We start from the raw sequence: 18778 nt of genomic DNA, 5'->3' as shown, positions 1-18778 counted from the left end.
ACATCTGCAAAAATAATGACTTGCAAAGACAGAGAGGCAGCTTTCTCTGCTTAGTAATTTATATGCTAGAAAATCACTTCTTGCTGCTGTTATTAAAAAATCCAGCTCAACTGATGAAAGTTCGTGTTTCACATCTTTTTTGACAACAGAGGAACAAGCTATAATTTTACTTATTAAACACAAACTGGTACAATTTTGTCATTCAAAAGACTTTGCAGTAAATTAATCATCAGAATAATTACTGGCCTGCTTTGATTTAAATCAATCTAAGGAGTAACCAAAGGCTTTTTAAAGCTGGGGTTTTTTTGGTGGTTTTTTTTTTCAGAGCACACTTCAGATGACAGAAGAAATATTTACTGAGAATATTTTAAAAAGCATGTTTCCCCCTCTCAGAATTAAAGAAACTCCTGTCACATCTTCATGAGGATTTCACGCCCTGGTAAGTAGCACACAGCTTGTCTTTTCCCTTCACCTCCATGGAAGGTTTTAGTGTGAGAAATAAACAGGATGTCTTCAACTCTGTCAATAACTAGAGTCTGCATCAGTACCAGGTGTCTTAGGTATCTCTGCTCACATGTATCTCATAAATCTTGCTGGACGTCACAGGAGAAGGAGCAGAAGCACATGCCCATGGAGAACTGACAGGAGAGATCCATGCATACGCCAGCACCAGCTGAGCCACCTGCTCACCACCTCCTGTGGTGCCTAATCCAACCCCATGCCAACCCAGGCAGTTTTATAATAGATTTTTGCCAGCTGTGTGCTAGCAGTTTAGCAGCAAAAAACGCCACACTGACGTTCATACTGTCAGTGCACTGGTTACCACTGACAGGAGGAAAGATATTGCCACCTGGATGTCTCTCCTGATCAAGAGAACAAGGACAAGCACCTTCTGCTTCTCCCATTTCAAGAATCTTACATGGCAAATTATTCTTTCTTTTCTTCTTTTCTTTTAAATTAGTCTTATTTATTACAGAATTTTGCAGGCTTATTAAATGCAATTGTGTTTAGTGATAGTTATAGTCCATCTTGCAATCTACTGTAATGTAAGTAAATATGTAGCTAAGCACTTTAAAACATGGAACCACATGAAAAATTTTAATTGCAACAGAAAGATTTCTGTCTGCCTACACATTGTGTTTGTTTAATGTTGATTTCTCTTCCCATAGTAGAGAAATGCCACATCCATATATAAAATCAGAAGTACTGACAAAATCTCCTGAGTGCATAAAGCTGTTTTGACAAAACATGAGTGGCTGCCATGCTGCAGCTAGGAAAATGAAAACAGCTCATCAATTTACCAAAACTCTTCCTACAGGCAAAGTATTCTCCAGGCTTCAGGAAACCTGATGCTCTTCTCATGCAGGAAGAAATCCTCATCATGCTGAACTCAGTGAGAAACTGCTGCTGACTTCAGCACAGCCAGCTGCTACGAGACTGACAGGGTTATCATTATGCCTTAATTTTAAGCTTATGCACACGCATTCACGAATAGGAACCGCAACAGCAGAAAGGCTTAATGCAACAGTTATAAGGGAACTGAAAAATCCAGAAGGAAGATGATGCAGTTCAAGATTAATCTCACAAAAAACCCTAATATGAATAGAAGATCAAACGTTTAATTTTTTTTTCCCCTTAGAATGTCAAGATGTCACATTTCTTAGGCCGTCTGTCACAGAGCACTGTCAGAAATGGAGACAGAATCTGCTGGTTGAATTACAGTGTGGTTACTCAAGGATTGAATCAGTATTTATTTGAAAATTACACATAAATTATTAATTACCTCCTTAAAAGTATAAAGCAAGCCTTTGGCTTCATAGCATTTCTATAATCTTTCACAGTATAAAACGAAAGAGTTTGTGATATCTGTAATTACTTACCAAAATAAAGAAATTTTTTTTGTAGGTTTTGTTTGTAAATATTTTATTAAAAAACATCTTTTAATGCTATTAGTCAATACATGTGTAATAATACTTTGATAAAGTATCATGTAGTAATATGTATTTTGGATTCAGGAATGTAATGGTTTTAACTAAATCTTCAGAGCTCAGTTCTGCTCCAGTCTCTTCTAAACTGTCATTTTTTTCCAGAATTTAAACAAACTCATTCTTTGTCAAGGTACATCATCCTTAAGGCCTTGCAAACGTTTTACTAATTGAACCAAAACAAAGAGAGAGCTCAGCTTTCTTTCTGAAGACCACGTTGCTTTTGAGCTTAAAAAGGTGCCTGCAGCTTTCAAGCAGTTAGTGGCAAATCAGCAAGAAAGAAATCAGAGGAGAAGAAGGGGCACTTAAAAATCAAAACAGTAAAGTGCACAGCTATACCATCCAAAATTGTATTAACCTGATCCGAAGAACTTGCTGGACTGTGGATATTTAATACAATTTGGCTTGCATGAAACATACAATCACAAAAAGACAGAAAGGATTTTCTTTTTTCTTCCTGAAGTCATCTACAGGATCTATGGAATTCAATTTTCAAGGGTAACATAGTGCAGCTCTTTGGATATTGATTGTTTTCCTAGTCCACAAGGAGATGAAGAAGCGGGGAAGGTGTGGAGGGATGCAAGGTGTCCTCTTGCTGTCTCTGTTTTATTTAGATGCCCGTACTCTCCAGTTCCCCATCCTCCAGCCCTAATGCAGCATGTGACCTAGAAATCATAAAGAGTTTCTCTTTATTTGTGTACTGTCTTTGAGTTTGCTGGGATTGCTCCCCTGTTTGTTCTCTGCTGGTAGCCTTGAGGGGGTCCATCTGATCAACTGGTTCCTCCTCACAGTCCTGAATTTTACTGGCTGTGGTGTTGGCAACTGACTCCAAGGAGGTGCCTGCCTCCTCCAAGTGGCTGTAGCCCTTATTGCTGCTGGAAGGCTCAGACTGGGAGCTCTGGGAGTCCGTCCTGGTGATGGCAGGAGGAGCTGAAGGGGGCGATCCTCCCAGATCTAGAGATTCAGAGTAGCTAGGAGACGCCTTTACCAAGAGGCTGGATTCCAGGACCCTCCTGACAGCTGGTGACCGAGGTGGCTCAGGGGAAAGGGGACACCTGGCATCGGGCAAGCAGCTGGTGCTCTGCCGCCTGACAACCAGCTTGTGCCTCCTTGTGCCACAGCCTCCCTTGATGGGGCTGCTGCTGAGGTCAGTCAGGCTCAGTTCAAACTCCCCCCGTGGGATCTCCTGGGCTCCCCGCTCCCCAGGCGGTCTGTGCCAGCCTCCCCCTCCGCTGCTCGGCCCCAAGGGCAGGAGGGTGAAGGTGCTCAGCGAAGAGCCGACGATGGAGCTGGCTGTGCTGCAGCGCCCACAGCTGCCCGCGGGGCTGCAGGGCGGGCTGGTGACGGGGCGGCCAGCGAGGGCGGCGCGCTCCCGGCAGACGCTGTACACAGCCTCAGCCAGGCTGGGTGGCTGCGGGGGGCTGCAGAAGGAGGAACGCTGCGGTGAGGACACCAGATCCGGTGGGGAAAGGGAGACACCCAGTCCTGGTGGCCACGAGCTCTTGGCCAGCATGGCTGCAGCACCCAGGCCTTCCCCGCCGGGCTTCAGCTCCAGGCCCCGGGCCTGCATGTAGTTGACAAAGCCATTGAGAGGGGCTGAGGCCGGGGTGCCTCCATCCTTTGCCCGCAGGCTGTGGGCATCGATGACGGTGGAGTAGAGGTCACGCAGGTTGATGATCTTGGTCTTCTTGTCACGGTTTTCATGCAGCACCGCATTGGCGCAGATGAAGAGGAAGATGCCGATACCCATGATCAGAGGGCCCAGCACCTTCAGCTTGTCTGAATGCAAGTAGCTGGAGAAAAGATGAAAAAGGAAACCCGCTGAGGCCTGGGGGGATGAGGAAGTAGGGGCAGACCCACCAGGGGTGGCAGTGGTGGAGGTGTTGGCTCCAGGGGGTGACTCCAGGTGGATCCCTGCTTGCAGCCTTCCCTGGCTCTGGGAGCGGTTCGTGTGGGTGCCGCCCTGTGGTGCTGGGTGCCGGCCCTTGCCAAAGCTGCTTTCCCTGTACACCTGGCTGGGCTTTGGCCAGTAGCCCACCACAGCCAAGGCGATGCCCACCAGCAGCACCAGGATGCCACAGAGGGCGATGAAGCCCGAGAGGGAGCACAGCTTGAGCTTGCCTTTCACCACCACCACGTCATTCTTGCGCTTCTTTTTGGCCTTGCGTTTGCGTTTGGGGAGCTGGCTCTGGGGTTTCAAGGGATCCTGTTTCCTGGCCGAGATCCTCAGAAGGCCTCCAGTGGCAATCATGGCTGGCTACCAGCGCACTGCCCCCCACGGCCACTCCAGCTCCTGCAGTGAAAGGGAGAAGAGAAGATGATGAGAACCAAGGACAGACCTGCAGCACAAGAGATGTGTCTGCTTGCCTTTCCTCCTTCAAAGTCCTGGAAACTAAAATCCTGAACAAGTGGGATGGTGGCTGACACCAACAGGCAGAACTCCCTTGCCCACACAGCTCCTGTGTGTGAGAAAGAAACAGGCAGAACAACAGCATCAAAGCGGCTGCGTGTCCCACTATACTCCTGCCAAATAGCTAAATGATTACTTTATACTCCAGGTAAATGACAAACCCAGTAGTATCTACTAGAGTGCACAAAAAAAGATCTCACTCATTTCAGAAGGAGCCTGCAAAGCACCAGAGCTCAGAGGACGCCAAGCCCCATTCCCTGATATGTTCTGGGGTTACAGTGCACACTAACTGTGGTTAGTGATGTCATGCAGGATTTGCGGGGATGGGAGAAATGAAAGCAGGAAGGCAGTGTATTTGATCTATAGATACCATTTGTTTCATTACTCTACTTACACATTACTGTAGGGAGGGTTAAGCATATGACGTGTCTTGCTTAAATGAGTGGGAAAGGAATTACTGTGAAATGCACAAAGGAAACATTTAAACACTGCAAAGTGGTGCCTTGTGAAAAGTTTTTTTCGGAGCCATTTGCACTTGATCTGCAATATTAGAAATTCATCTCTTGCCTGCGGTCCAGAGGCATCCCTAGTTTGGGAATATGTGCAATGTTCCAGGTAACTGTTATGTAACACTGACAAATTCAACCCCCTCCTCCCTGCCCTCAGAAAGGGGAGATGGCTCACAGGTAAGAGATGGAAGGTCAAATCCTATTAGAGAAGTGAAACTCCATGAGTCACCTGGGGAAAGCACCTAAAAAGTGCTTGCAGGGAAACTGGCAGAGGACAAAACACTGAGCATTTGTGGCTTTTGTCTTACTGGACCATCAGAACTCATCTCTCTGTTCCCGTGATCTGAGCTAAACCACACAGTGTGTAGGAGCATTTCTGCACTGTGCAATTCTTTTTGGAACCTATTTCTTCATTATACCGAGAAGCAGGATTCCCTCCCCCTTTTCTCTTTCTGAGCATCCTATTATTTTTTTTCTTTGACGGGGCAAAAGATGACATCACTGAATATAATACGACTCACAAAGTTCAATTAATTGCACTGAAAGGCAATTAAGTAAGGACCTAAAAAAAAAGCCCCTTGCCCCTCTATGACTGTTCAGCCTTTAAATACCATGTCTTTTCTGTTCTAATGCCAGAATTGCCACATATGCAGCAATATTGTGTCCCATTTATTCTGTTTGTATTTTCCCCAGAAAAAAAAAAAAATGGGTGTTGTCAGCAAGGACGTTGTTAAATTACTCTCCGAGGTACTGCACGCTCAAAACAAAGGGCAGAAATTTCTCTTTCCTGTGGCTGAACTATTATTTCTATCAAAAATAGGAAAAAAAAAGAAAAGAGAGCACATTTTGTGGATGCAAAAGTGTAATTTTAGGGGCATGCTTTGCTGTAATTGCCGATTCTTTGATCTCATTTTCTGCCGCCCCACTAGCCAGCTGCCCGTCTCCTCTCCACGGTGATAACAGATGGTCATCAGCTCCGAGGAACGCTCCCAGTCCGGCATCGCCTGGCACTTACTTTCGGCGATGGCGAGAGCAGCGCTCGGCAGGCGAAGGAGGGCACGGCCGCGCCTCCGGCCACGGCCAGCGGCCGCAGTGCCGTGAAACCGCCCGGACGGGAGCGGCGGGGGCTGGAGCCGCATCCCGCACGAACGGACCGAGACCCCCGATCCACGCCGGCAGCCGGACCCGCACGCACCACGACTCTGCCCGGCGAAGCCCAAACACCGCCGTAACACCACTAACAGCACCCGCCTTAACTGCTTCCCCGGGCTCGCCCGCGGCACTCACCGGGCTCCGGCCGGCGGGACGCCCGGCACCGGCCGCTGGGGCGCCGCTGGCTCCGGCCGCTGGCTCCCGCCGCCGCCGCGGCACAGCGCCGAGCTCCGCCGGTCGGGAGCCGCCGGCGCACGGACGGAGCCCCCGCTCAGGACGGGGGTGCGCGGTCACTTACCGGGGAGGGCCGGGGAGAAGTCCGGGCGGGAAGCGGGCGAGCCGCCGTGGGGAAGAAACTTTCCAGCCCGAGCGAGCATCCCCGCCCCGCCGCCGCTCACAGCCCCTCACGGCGGACGGGCGGCGGGGCTGGGCCGAGCGCCGGGCGCCCCCTCGGCCCCGCCGCGGCCGGGCGCCTCCTCAGGCAGCTCCGCGGGAGCGCTGCCCCCTGGCCACGCCGCATCCTCCCCGCCGCGGGGCCGCCCCCCGCAGCAGCGCGCCCGCCCCCCTGGCGGAGCCTGAGCCGGGGCCGGGGCCGGGGCCGCCGCTGCGGGCGGAGCGCGGCTCCGCGGCTGGCGGCCGGACCCGGCGCCGTTGCCAAGCGACGGGAGCCGTGACACAGGGAAATTGCGGCAGGGCGGCCGCCGCCCCCGCCACCTGCGCACCTGCGCCCGCCCCGATCGCCGCCGCGCCCCGCAGCACCGCGGCACCGCCCGCTCAGGGCCCACCCCGAGCGCCGCGACAGCCCCCGGGCTGCTTTCCGCCACTCCCGTGCTGGCAGCCTCATCTTCAGACTCCTCACTTTTGCGTTTCCCCCCCCCGCCCCCAGGTTTGCCAGAATACTTATGGAGAAAGTCAAGAAGCAGGTGAAAAGATGAAGCAAGAGGTTGAAGAAGAAAGCGGCAGTTGAGATCCGTTAGCGGTGTCACCCCGAATATCTCAATTTCAGCAGAGAATGGGAAACAATGTTCTCTTTTGAGCTACTTTCTGAAAAGTGATTAAATTGAAGCTATCACCTTAGTGAGGCGTAATCCAACACGTCCCGTCACAGTGCTGCACTTATTCTTGGGAGGAGATGGCTGCTGATTGCTTCAGTCAAGTCTTGTTAGAGATTCACCATGATCTAGAAAAGCAAATCTTGGGCAGGTTTTTCAGTAAATACAGAAAGTTCATCCTGTGGCTTAGGGTTGCTCCTGAATGTACATAGGAGTGTTTGCTGGGGTGGGTAGACTGAAAACTTGGGGTTTTGTACAGTAGCCTTAGAATTCTTTTGAAGCTGGAGTTTTACCTAGCCTGAGCAAAACTAGCTTTCTTCTACCTCTACATGACCTCTTGTGTCGAAGACTGTGGATAAAACAGCCTGGCAGAAAGCAAAGGGCAATAATGAAAATATTTGTCAAATGATGTCTTTAAAAATAAGACTTCCAACACAGATTGGGAAAATTGTCAGAGAGGTTATGCATATTAAATTAAATTGTATGTATTCCAGCCTCAACAATTCTGCAATTCTATGTTCACCCAGACCATGCCATTTTGCATCTTTCACTCCAACCATCAGTTCCTGGTTTGAGACCAAACAATCCTAAAGCTGCACATATGCATTTTAATGTCATTTGCAGTTTGTCTCAGCAAAATCATTTGGGACACATTTTTTTAGTACATATATAACTTTTGGTTATGCAACAGGCTTGAAATTTAAGATTTATTATTTAAGAACTTCTTTTAAATATGTGCTTTGAACCCAAGTCTTCTGACACTCAGTAATTTGCTTTGTGTTCAGCCCAGGCTATCAGAGGAAACCAAACATATCACATCTGTTTCCACTGGAGACCTGTATCACATCAATAATGCAGCATCACCAGACTCTCCCTGAAATACTCCTGTGTAAGAGAGAGAGGAAGAACAGGACTGATTTTTTAAAGGGCAAAGAACTCTTTTCCCTTTCTGAGTCATATTTTCTATTTCTGTCAAACTAAACCATTCTATTTAGCTATCTTCTTTATACAACAGCTCTTTTTTTGCCATATTTTCATTGCTTAAGTTTTGAGTGATTGGGCTATCATCACATTCACAGTTTTCAAATAACTCTTAGCAAAATGTGTTGTAGGTGAGGCCAAATCCTGGAAAACAAGAAACATGTTGTTGGATGAGAACCTTCTGAAGGTGGTGTTCTGTGGCAGCTATCAATGTACTCTTAATTTGCTCTATGTGTTAAGAACCCGTTGTACGATGGCAGGCTGAATCCCTCACAGCAAACTACTTGGCCAAGTTATGTATCCCTACCTATCCTACAGATTCTTCTTGTTGGAAAAAAGCTTTTGGGGCTTCAATGAAGCATTTATTTTATTTTTATTTGTATGGGTTTTTATGTTCCCAGAAGTGGAGTGGTTGCAAAAGGCAGGTTCCCTAATGGTTTGGTTTACTGGCTGCCCAAGAGAATTTGTAACTCTGTGTTTGCATTGACTACTGAGCACTGCTGGAAGGCTCTGCTCCTACCTTACTTGTATAACTTTCTACATGATGCTGTGCACTTGTCCTTCTGCTGGTGCTACTGGTGGTGAAAATAAATAATTTTTAGGACTTGCAAAGAGTGTATTTGAGCTATGTTTTTTTCTCCTTTCCCTCTTCTCATTTCTCATTTTTCTTTCCCCATCTCCTTCTACCTTTCCCATCATCTTTACTATTTTCCTTTTCCTTTTCTTTTTCCCTGCTTAAAACCTCTCCTCTCCTCTCCTCTCCTCTCCTCTCCTCTCCTCTCCTCTCCTCTCCTCTCCTCTCCTCTCCTCTCCTCTCCTCTCCTCTCCTCTCCTCTCCTCTCCTCTCCTCTCCTCTCCTCTCCTCTCCTCTCCTCTCCTCTCCTCTCCTCTCCTCTCCTCTCCTCTCCTCTCCTCTCCTCTCCTCTCCTCTCCTCTCCTCTCCTCTCCTCTCCTCTCCTCTCCTCTCCTCTCCTCTCCTCTCCTCTCCTCTCCTCTCCTCTCCTCTCCTCTCCTCTCCTCTCCTCTCCTCTCCTCTCCTCTCCTCTCCTCTCCTCTCCTCATTTTAAAGCACACACTTGGTTTCATAGGTTGTTTGTGCATAAGCTGATAACCTTATTTGGTCCTTGTCAGACCATGCTTTGGTACATCAGTACTGCCATCAGTTTTAGTTTATCCACTTGAATACGTTCCATCCCAGGCTGGCTGGGCACCCAGGAGATGTGTAGCCAAGTTAATATATCTCAGCCCTCAGCAGGCTCAAGGTCCAAAAGCAATTCAAAAGACAACCTAAAGTACTTGGTGTACTTCTCTGAAATACTGTGACATCTCTGGGTTCCAAACACAGACCTGCAGTTCTCAGTGTAGAGATCCAACAAAACAAAGTCAGAGAGAAGGCCCTTGCTTGTTATAAGTGCAATCTGAATACCAGATAAAAAGAATAAATATGGAAAGGATTCTTAGCATAGTATAAAAAAATATGAGGCATTTTGCATAGGTTTCAGGAACTTTTCTTTACAATTTCTCAGGCACAGAGTAACAGAAGTACAGAATGGTCATTGCTATCTTAACTTACACCCTGCTAGCAGAACTAGTTCCAGTCAAAACAGTAGCTCTAGTCTGAAAGTCCATTTTTAAGCTACAAATAATAGCTTATTTAGCTATTTTTAATTAGCTAATTTATTACATTGATAAAAACAAGAACTGATATGAATTTTCTACATATGGTCCAGAGTATATTATACTAAATGCCAAGGTTTCCTGTGTCTTTATTGCTTGAATTGGAATTCATAGCTTCATCTTATTTAATAGCAGGGAAAGTTTTGAGAGCATCACTCCAAATCTGGCCACTGGTCACAGAGGAGTGAGTGGTTGGGGTGGGTTTTTTTCCTAATCTTAGTCTCATATACTTTGTTTGTTTGCTTGTTTCCCATGGCAGTAGCAATTCTGATATGATTAATGGTGGAGGCTCTGGTATAGTTAATGATGATTTGATAACAAATGCAGAGGAAGAGAGCAACATTGAGAAAGAACCATGAAAAATTATCCTCACAGAGGAAATATATGTTTTAATTCCTTACAAACCTACATCAAACACAGTTAATCTACATTGTGTATTACAGTCATCCAGCTTATTTGACATTTTGGTACAATCAGAGGCAACTTTGTCTTTCATTGTGTAGCAAGTCTGGGTCTAGATAATCCACTGAGAGTGAATGGCAATTTGCTTGTCTGCTCTTCTTTCAAAATTAATTATAGCAGACATACACATTGCTGGGAACATTTGCCTGAGTAAAGTAACACACAGCCATGAAATCTGGTGATTGAAAGGTAAAGGGAATTAATGTTTTCATATGAACAAGCTTTTTCACGAAAAAAGGGAAAAACAATAATGAAAGGAACTACTAGTTTATCTTACTCCAGTTCTTACTGTCACTCCCAATTCAACAATTTTTTTTTTTTTTGAGGCATTAATTACACTAACCACTTTATAAATATATGTATTTTTAACTGACATCTGGTGAAACCCTTGAAACTAGAGGAGACAGAATGTGAATCGCTCCCGGGTCAGTTGTGACAAATTGCAGGAAGCCTGTGACGGTCACACCCGGAGGTTATGAACCACGCTCAGGGGCAGATGTCACTCACTTTCTTTTAGATGTTCTGTGCTTGTCTTCTCAGATGGTTTAAAAAGAAGCAGGAGCTATTCAGCCATGTTATTTGCCTTCACTTTTGATTTGCTGATACAAGACGACTGCAAGTAACTGCAAAAAAGTGTGTCTGTTATTTGTGGACAAAACCACATAGAAGCCAATCAGGAAAATTTCCCAAACTATTTTGCTGGAAGGGAAGAGCAGTGCAGTATTTCCCCCAAATAAATGAAGTTACTTCTTTTTTTTTTTTAAATTTATTTTTTCAAGGTGTTCTTCTTCCACTTCTCTTGGTGCTGTATGATATAAGTTCTTTCAGATGGAGACCATCCCAAAGATGCTTGACCCTAGCTCCAATGAGATATGTATGTACAGTTGTTTCATACTTAGAATCTTATTTTTTGAACATATTTTGTTGCTTCATTGAAAATCCAGAGTAAATTATGTGAGTGTTTATCTTGTTAGGCAAGTTCATCAAATAGCTTGTATTATCTTTTAGCCTTCAAAGCAGTATTTGGAGTCACTGGGAGAGCACTAGCCTATGAGAAATAATGCCAAAGCATATTGAACTGGGTTTTGAAAATTTATTTTGTTACATACTACATTAAAAGTACACTACATGCATGCAAAACCACTTGTCTGTAGGTTCATCAGAATGAACCAATAACCTCTGTCTTTTTTTCACCTAGGATGATAAGTGCTAGACAGGTTTTTAGCCTTGGTAATTTAAAATTGTATATGTTCAAAACCAAACTTGATACCAGCATTTTTTGCAACTCTGGGCAAAGATTTTTTCATGAAGGAGAAAGATGCTCCTGCCTGGTATCTACATTGTCTATTGCAAGTCCCAAAATCAGAGAGTTCTGGCAATATGGAAACAGCTCAAAGAAGAAGTAATTGGGGGGAAAGATGAGCAGATTGCCTCCTCCACATGGGGATAGGACATCCATGAAGTAGAGTTTGTCCATCCAGTCCATGAGCTGGGTTAGCCAGCCACAAGCAACCACCATCACACAACCCCTACTACTTCACAGGTATTCAATTATCTCAATGTTTTCCCCTGTTTCTTGGGGATGCACCTGCTGCTTCCCAGCATTTCCTCAGGCTGCTGGGGAGCAGGGCTGCTTTGTCATTATACAGAATACACAATGCCAGTGTCAGCTGGGGAAATTCCTGACTGGTCTGGTGAGACACTGGAACAAAGCAAGCAATCATAATCACATTTGGAATTAATATTAAAATGACTTCCAGTAATCTGCATGAAAGCACAGCCTATCAGTCAGGAGAATGAAGCACTGATTGCATCCTTTCTTTCATAAGCAGAGTTTTCCTAGACCAGGACTCCCCACATACTTACATATTTGTGCCATGTGGTAGGTGTTTTACCCTATATTATTAAAGGATTAATTTAGCATTTAATGAATTGAAACTATCACAGTATCTTTTTTGTATGCTGTCAAGAGAGATTAACCCAAATTTTTGACCTGATTTTTTTTGTTTTGTCGTTTCCCTTCCTCCATGACCTGCAAGCAGTCTTTTACTCTACACTAGACTTGTCATCACTGCTGTGGAGAGACAATAAGCTAACATAGAGTACTCATTCAATAGAAATAGTTCTTAGGGTCTATTTTTAGGGTCAGTTTGCTCTGATGAATCGTGAATATCCTTTAAGATTCATTGCTATCAGTATCAGAGATCTGATCTGATTCTTATACAAGATCTGTTCAAAACTCAAGGTCAAATTCAAGGTTTAATGGCACATGGGAACATAAAGGAACACAAAAAACATATTTAGGACTCTGTTGTAGGAACCCTTGTGTTGCCAGAAGAAGAGCCACCTTGTTTCTGCCAGTTCTTCTGCAGCTTCTCTATAGAAAAGGGTCTTTGGTGTAAAGTCAATAGCATTTCTTAGAGTGCTTCTAAAAAGTGAAAGGTACTGTTACTAAGCAGCACAGGTGTGAACAGCCTGGGGGGTTTTTGTGTGTGATAGGAGCTAAACCCTTCCCAGGCTAAGGGCAGCACCTTTCAATTGTGCAGGCTAAAATAATGTTGCTGCTGCTGGTCTTTTCAATGCTCCCACTGGGGTAGGTTATGACCTAGTTAATCTATATGTCTATGTATCACAAAGGTGAACTGTAGAGTTCTTTGAGCTCCTCTTTGCTCTGGACCCAAGGGCCTCAGTCAGCATGCTTATACATTTTCTCTTCAGTTACACTTATGCTGTGTTTTGAATTTTTATAATTGTCAAAATAGCAAAGAATATTTTCATAAATAACTCTGAACTTTGCCCTAAAGTTGTAGAATGGTGATTTAACAGTGATCAGTATGTGTTAAGTCCTGAAACTAGACAGGAAATAAAGCTCCTGTTCAGAACTAGAGCTTGAATTCTATAATTATACAACACTTAGGGACTCAGATTGCAAGCCATTGCTTATTAAATATAATTCATAGCATTTTACATGGAGGACTTGATTATTACTCTTTTGGTGTACATGACACAGATCGTACCTCTGCTTTTATTTTGAATGATAATCTTGCAACATTCAGTTATGTTAGTCAAATGACCAGCAGGACACTAATTGTTCTCAAAGAGCTTTTTAACTTCAAAGGTTTCAAATTTTAAAATTCAGATAAAGTACAACTTGGTAATGCTTTTCTGCATTGATACAAGCAAGCTGAATTTACAGAATGTAGTAGATCTACAGGAAACATTTGCCCAAGCCAGGGAATATTCATAGCAGAAAGCCTATAAAATCTTCTTTTCTTTAATATAAGAAACATTACCATGAAAGAGTGAAATCAAACAAATTAAAAAGAACTAGCAACACCATGTGTGCTTGCTGTTACTTTTGCTTTCATTGTGACACAACTCTCCCTAAATTTAAAAGGAAAAAGCAAGGGTACCTTTCAATTCTGCAGGTGAAAACAATGTTGCTGGTGCTGTTCTTGTCAATGCTCCCACTGGGGTAGGTTATGACCTAGTTAATCTATACATCTGAAGAAAAGACAATTGACTTGCCATAAAATTTCAGCAGAGGTACTGAAAGGACAATCTGGCCTGTAAGTACTGGGGGATTATGTATGTGAGTAAAGCAGCAAGGCTTTGGCCCCAGCTGTCAAGCACTAACTGTGTTGGTCATGTAGCAAGGTAGGAGGAGCACTGGGAGCTTCTGTAGTCTTGAGTGCTCCTGAAAAACACAGGTATTCCATGCAGAAGCAAAATGTATGCCTCATCTTGTGATGCAGAACATAGCTGATTTTCAGTCTTTTCTGTATATCTAGTGTTTTTTTAGAGAGTTATTTGGTTGAATTTTGTTTATAGATATTATTAGTGCAGATTAGGTCATTTTGCCCTGAAGCACTCAAAAAGACAGAACTTGAAATAATGTTTAGTTTTCCTGAAATTTATTTGTGATTACGTTTGGCTATTGAACAGAAGGGTGGGAAGGACCTTTTCACATTCTCTTTTCTCGTTGCTGGTTTGAATATTTTGTGTGTGAAATGAAGCTTGTCATGCATGTGGATTAAAAAGCCCCAATACCTCAATTTATTATGCACTCTTTTTTTTGGTGAACGCTTATTACTCGTGCATAGCCAGCAAATGAGGATCACAGATGTATTAGGAACTGTTCATTTAGCTTTTAACTAACTGATCAGTGTGGAAGAAAATATTACACAGGTATTTCCAAGTTACACCTGCAGGTGTAAATCAGTACATGGCAAAACAATTAACTGTCTCTATGAGAATTTCTGATGATGTCTCAACCATAGTCAGAGCACTTACATTCTTCATTACTTTTGATTTTCCTAGGTGTCCTTACCACAAAGGACTGTGTCAATCCCTGTCTCAAATATAACATATTCCATCTCAAGTGTGTGAAATTTATCTCACCTAACTTTGGAAGGCTATGACATGCCTACATCACTTTCAGAGTAGTGACAGATATGGTCTTCTGTTGGAATGGCAGTTTGAGGGGAGTGGATTTCTGCACTTCCTAGTGATGAGAGAATAACTTCCTAGTGATGAGAGAATAACTTAAAGTTTAGGTTTTGATGTTTCAGATTTTCACATTTCTGACTTTTCCCTTTGCTTATCTGTACTGTTTACATGTATTCTGCTGGAGCCTTTTTGCATAACATCATAAGAGTGCAGCAAAGCAAAAATCTCAGGGTCATGTTCAACAGATCTCTATTTTGCAGCTCATAATGCTTTCGACATCCCAGCATCTAGTTCTTTACACCACTCAGTGACTTCATGCATATCTATTTTACTTATAGATCCTTGAGGGAATTCTGCATTTGCCTTTCAGCTTGGCTACCTTTTCTCTCTCTATTCAAAAATTTAATTTAGTTCTGATTAGAAATTTGATTGATGGATGTGCTGAAGCATAGACTTTTTTTTTTTAAGGAGAAGAATGGATAAGATAAACATTTCAGGAGAATGGCAGGTGGTTTCATTTCATTGGGCAACAATTTGAGAATAACAAGTAACTCCTAAGTGTGTCACATTAAAGAGGTGACTTAAATAACAAGAAATAGTTGCAGAACATTTGGATATGGAAAGACATGTCCTTGAAGTTGTATGATGAACATTTTAGCACAGATACCAGAATGAGAGGTGTTTTAATTACAGGTAAAAGTGGTTTGGTTGCTGTCTGAAACTCTGCTGTCCTTATTTACTGTTGCTCAGTAGGCATGATGCCTGAGGTTGGGAAAGCCATGTAGGAGATGGTAGATAAGCGTATGTGTAAGATCAAGCATATCCTTATTTAAAAGGATGTGTTCCCTGGAAGGTTTTCATGGAGAAATTTCCAGCAGGGATTTTTCTGAATTGAGTTAGGAGGAGTACCAAAGGTTAGGTGTGGCCTGTGGAAATTCACTCTAGTTCTGGCATTCCTCCTATTATCTTGGTTACTTATCTACTTGGAGTCCTCCCTCCACCATTAGCCACATGCTGTGCACAAGGTTTGTTTTAGCAATAGAGATGCAGACAGCATTGTTCTTTCTTCATTGGCATAAGCAACATATTGGGGACCCAAATACATTGAGAGATTATGAAATGTTTACAGTAACTGAGGCTAACTGAGGAGTAAAATGAAAACAAAATATCCTAAAAGAGCAGCATGACCAGTTGAAGAGTGTATTTTAGGACTTATCAAGCATGAGGTAAGTCACATTCTCCTCATCTGAAAGGGAACATAACACAGTGAACAGGACCTCTGGGTGATTAAATTTCAAGTAATAGATTTAAACCCAAAGACTGATGAATGGGAGATTAGACCTTAACTGTTTTATCTTTGAATTTTGGTATTTACATGACTCTATGCCTGACTTTTCTCAACAATAAGGTAAATTATATCAACTTTAGTAAATGCATCTTGAAAAGGAAAGAATCCATTATTTGCTTAAAGGAGAACTCATCTCTTGGGACTTCATTGTGACAGGATCTACATCTGAGCACCATTACCTGTCTCACAGAGACAGGCTGGTTCCCAAGGCTCCCATGACTGCATCTTCCCTAGAGGTGTCCCATAGAACAGATGGCAAAGTTGGCTCTCAGCAAATACAATTATTTGGTCCCAGTATGTCAAGAAAAGACACTGTTCCTCATTCTGAATACAGACATAAAACCCTGATACCTTTTCTGTTCTCTCTCTCTGGTTGGTGCTTCTCTGTCTCAAATGTCTCATAGTGGGGAGGCTTAGTTTTTGGGTTTGGTTTGTGGGTGGTTTTGGTGTTTTGGGTTTTTTAATTCCATTTTCACTTTTAAAAAAGTTCCTCACTACTAATGGTGGGAAAAGTCTTACTAAGAATATGAGACATGTCAAATGGGATCGAGTAGAAACCTGATCCTCTGAGCTCAGTGTTTCCTTTCTCATAAAAGCCAGAAGAGTAAAACTGTTCAGCTGTGTGTTTCCCATACATCTTCAACTACTACAGAGGTAAAGAATCATCAATAATAAAACAAGTGAACTAAAAATTGTCTTAAATAAGATTAATTCCTTTTTTGTTACATTAAATTATATAAGTGAATTTATTAACTTATTAACTTCAACTTTTCAATAAAAGATCACTTTGAAATTGTCAAAGGGACATGCTTGTCTAAATGTTCAATAAAAACATTTATTTTAAAATAAAGTATTGGTTAATTATTTGGGGTTTTTTGGATAGCTTATTGCATTAACTGAATAACTATCCTCCATTGTCCAAATGCTCATGAAGCTGATGAGGCCCCAAATTTACCCTGTCTCAGACACTGGCCTGTGAGTGACTAAGGCAAAGATGCAGAGGAATTGTCTGAGGAAATTGAAGGGTCATGAAAGGGATCGATGCTCTCATGTGAAGTCTAGGTGGAGCCACACCTAACAGCTCATAAACAGTCAGTTTTTCAATTAATTTAATTGAAATAGAGAGTAATGGAGCAAGGCCAATTTGGGTAGGCTTTCTGATGGATTCTGGAAATGGGGATGTACTAGTTCATTAAACATAGCTAAGTTGCAAGAAAATTAAGTGGATTTGAGTTCTTTATCAGTGGAATTAAAGAAAAATGTTTTTCCTGTGTGTTGTTTGAGACAAAAGGGATGCAAAAATATTACCTGAGCAAGGAAAACACATAAGAGGGCATTAAACTCTGTGGAGACAAGGTACTGGGAAGAATTTTTATCCTCCAGAGCCTTGTGCGTATATTTTATAGTTAGTGATAAAATAAATGGGATGCTTAGTGTTTATGGAAAAGTAATCTGGGGAACCAGTGGAATAGATATTTCTTTTATCAACTTTTCACTAATTGATGTGAAAAATCAGGGAATGGATTTTGTTCCTGGTCATACATGTGTACATCTTCACAAGTGCCTCAATGAATGATGAAATTGATGACTTTTTTATTTCAGAAAGTGAAGAAAAAAGAAAGTGACTTTCTTATTTCAGACAAGTGAAACTCAAAACCTGTATGCTCTTAGTTTACTTATTATAGCATCTGCTTTTGTAATTTATTTTACCTGGAGGACCGCTTAAAATGTTGCATGTGGCTCTAACCACTCTAAACTCCTGCTTGGGATGAATAAAATGTAAACATAAACCAAATTGAACTGAGGTAATTCTAAGTGGACCATTGACATGTTAATGAATAATAGACAAAATGAACTTCTGTGTGGGCTATAATTACACAAACGTGTGGAAACTTTGAAGCAGAATTTCTAGAAGAAATTAAAAGGTGGAATTTGTATCTCTGGTTTAACCATTCCTGGGCACTGCATAAAGCCTTTCCACCCCATGACACTGGCAGGATGTGTCCATCTGCAGAAAGTCCAGGGGGATCCTTGCTGTGATGAGACCCACAGAGTTGCATGGTCCTGGTACAATACAGTCATCCTAAATCCTCTGCCTCTGCAGCGTGGAGGTGAAGTTTATTTTAACATGGGCTGTGCTGCTCTGTTGAAGTGCTGTCAGTGGAGCTGCAGACAGTTTGTGACATGGGAAGTGATGAGTTTCGAGATCAAATCATTTCAGTGCACCAGTATGAAGAATTTCATATATAGATATAATGAGGATATCACAGAACTGGCAACTTCCAATCCCACTCTCACACTTGTCTAGAGGTGTTGCTGTTACCTCCCACTCATAGAAAAATATCTAACACTTCATATGTATTTCACATGAAAAGGGCTACAGACATGAAGCAGAAGCTGACTGGGATTGGAACCTATTTTTCAGTAGTTTCTTGACAAGACAAACTACAAAATCTACTGATAAACAGAGATATAATGCCAATAGAAGGCTGCTGTGAAGATGTTCAGGGATTTGTCTAGTAAACCATAGCTGGGATTTGTTCTAGTAAACTAGGAAAAACTAGATGTAAGGGAAAAATTTGTTTAACCTTTGAGAAATGTCAAAATACTTTCTTAAAACATGGTCTCAAAAATAGAGAGCATGGCCATTTTTTTCCAATACTTTTTTCTTTAAATCTGAGATTTAAAAATGGATTAAAGTGATCAGTTTGGAAAGCAGCTAAAGCTTATATTGAGCAAATGCTTACATTTTT

General features: G+C 42.8%; 2 protein-coding genes across 4 annotated transcripts in view; one reads left to right on the top strand and one right to left on the bottom strand.

Annotated features, from left to right (window-relative positions):
- LOC131089999 (zinc finger protein 853-like) overlaps positions 1–18778 on the top strand; it is a 78247-nt gene that overhangs the window by 46189 nt on the left and 13280 nt on the right. Inside the window, exons 6-7 of one of the 3 annotated variants that reach the window (XM_058035080.1) lie at positions 326–439; positions 1319–1787. The exons of the other annotated variants lie outside the window; for them this stretch is intronic. Of the exons in view, the coding sequence (XP_057891063.1) occupies positions 326–424 (99 nt within the window). The 3' untranslated portion in view covers positions 425–439; positions 1319–1787. Of the gene's footprint in view, positions 1–325; positions 440–1318; positions 1788–18778 lie in introns of those variants that run through there. 3 annotated transcript variants of the gene reach the window in all.
- Positions 1924–6454, bottom strand: TMEM200C (transmembrane protein 200C). Its single transcript, XM_058035088.1, has 2 exons — positions 6355–6454; positions 1924–4278 (listed from the first exon to the last, which is right to left on the bottom strand). Exon 2 carries the CDS (start codon positions 4234–4236, stop codon positions 2596–2598), a length of 1641 nt encoding a protein of 546 aa, XP_057891071.1. The 5' UTR covers positions 4237–4278; positions 6355–6454; the 3' UTR covers positions 1924–2595.

This window comes from Melospiza georgiana, chromosome 1, assembly GCF_028018845.1.
Source record: "Melospiza georgiana isolate bMelGeo1 chromosome 1, bMelGeo1.pri, whole genome shotgun sequence".
NCBI classification, from domain to species: domain Eukaryota; kingdom Metazoa; phylum Chordata; class Aves; order Passeriformes; family Passerellidae; genus Melospiza; species Melospiza georgiana.
Note: the sequence above shows the minus strand (reverse complement) of the source record. Positions and strands in the feature narration are given on the sequence as shown.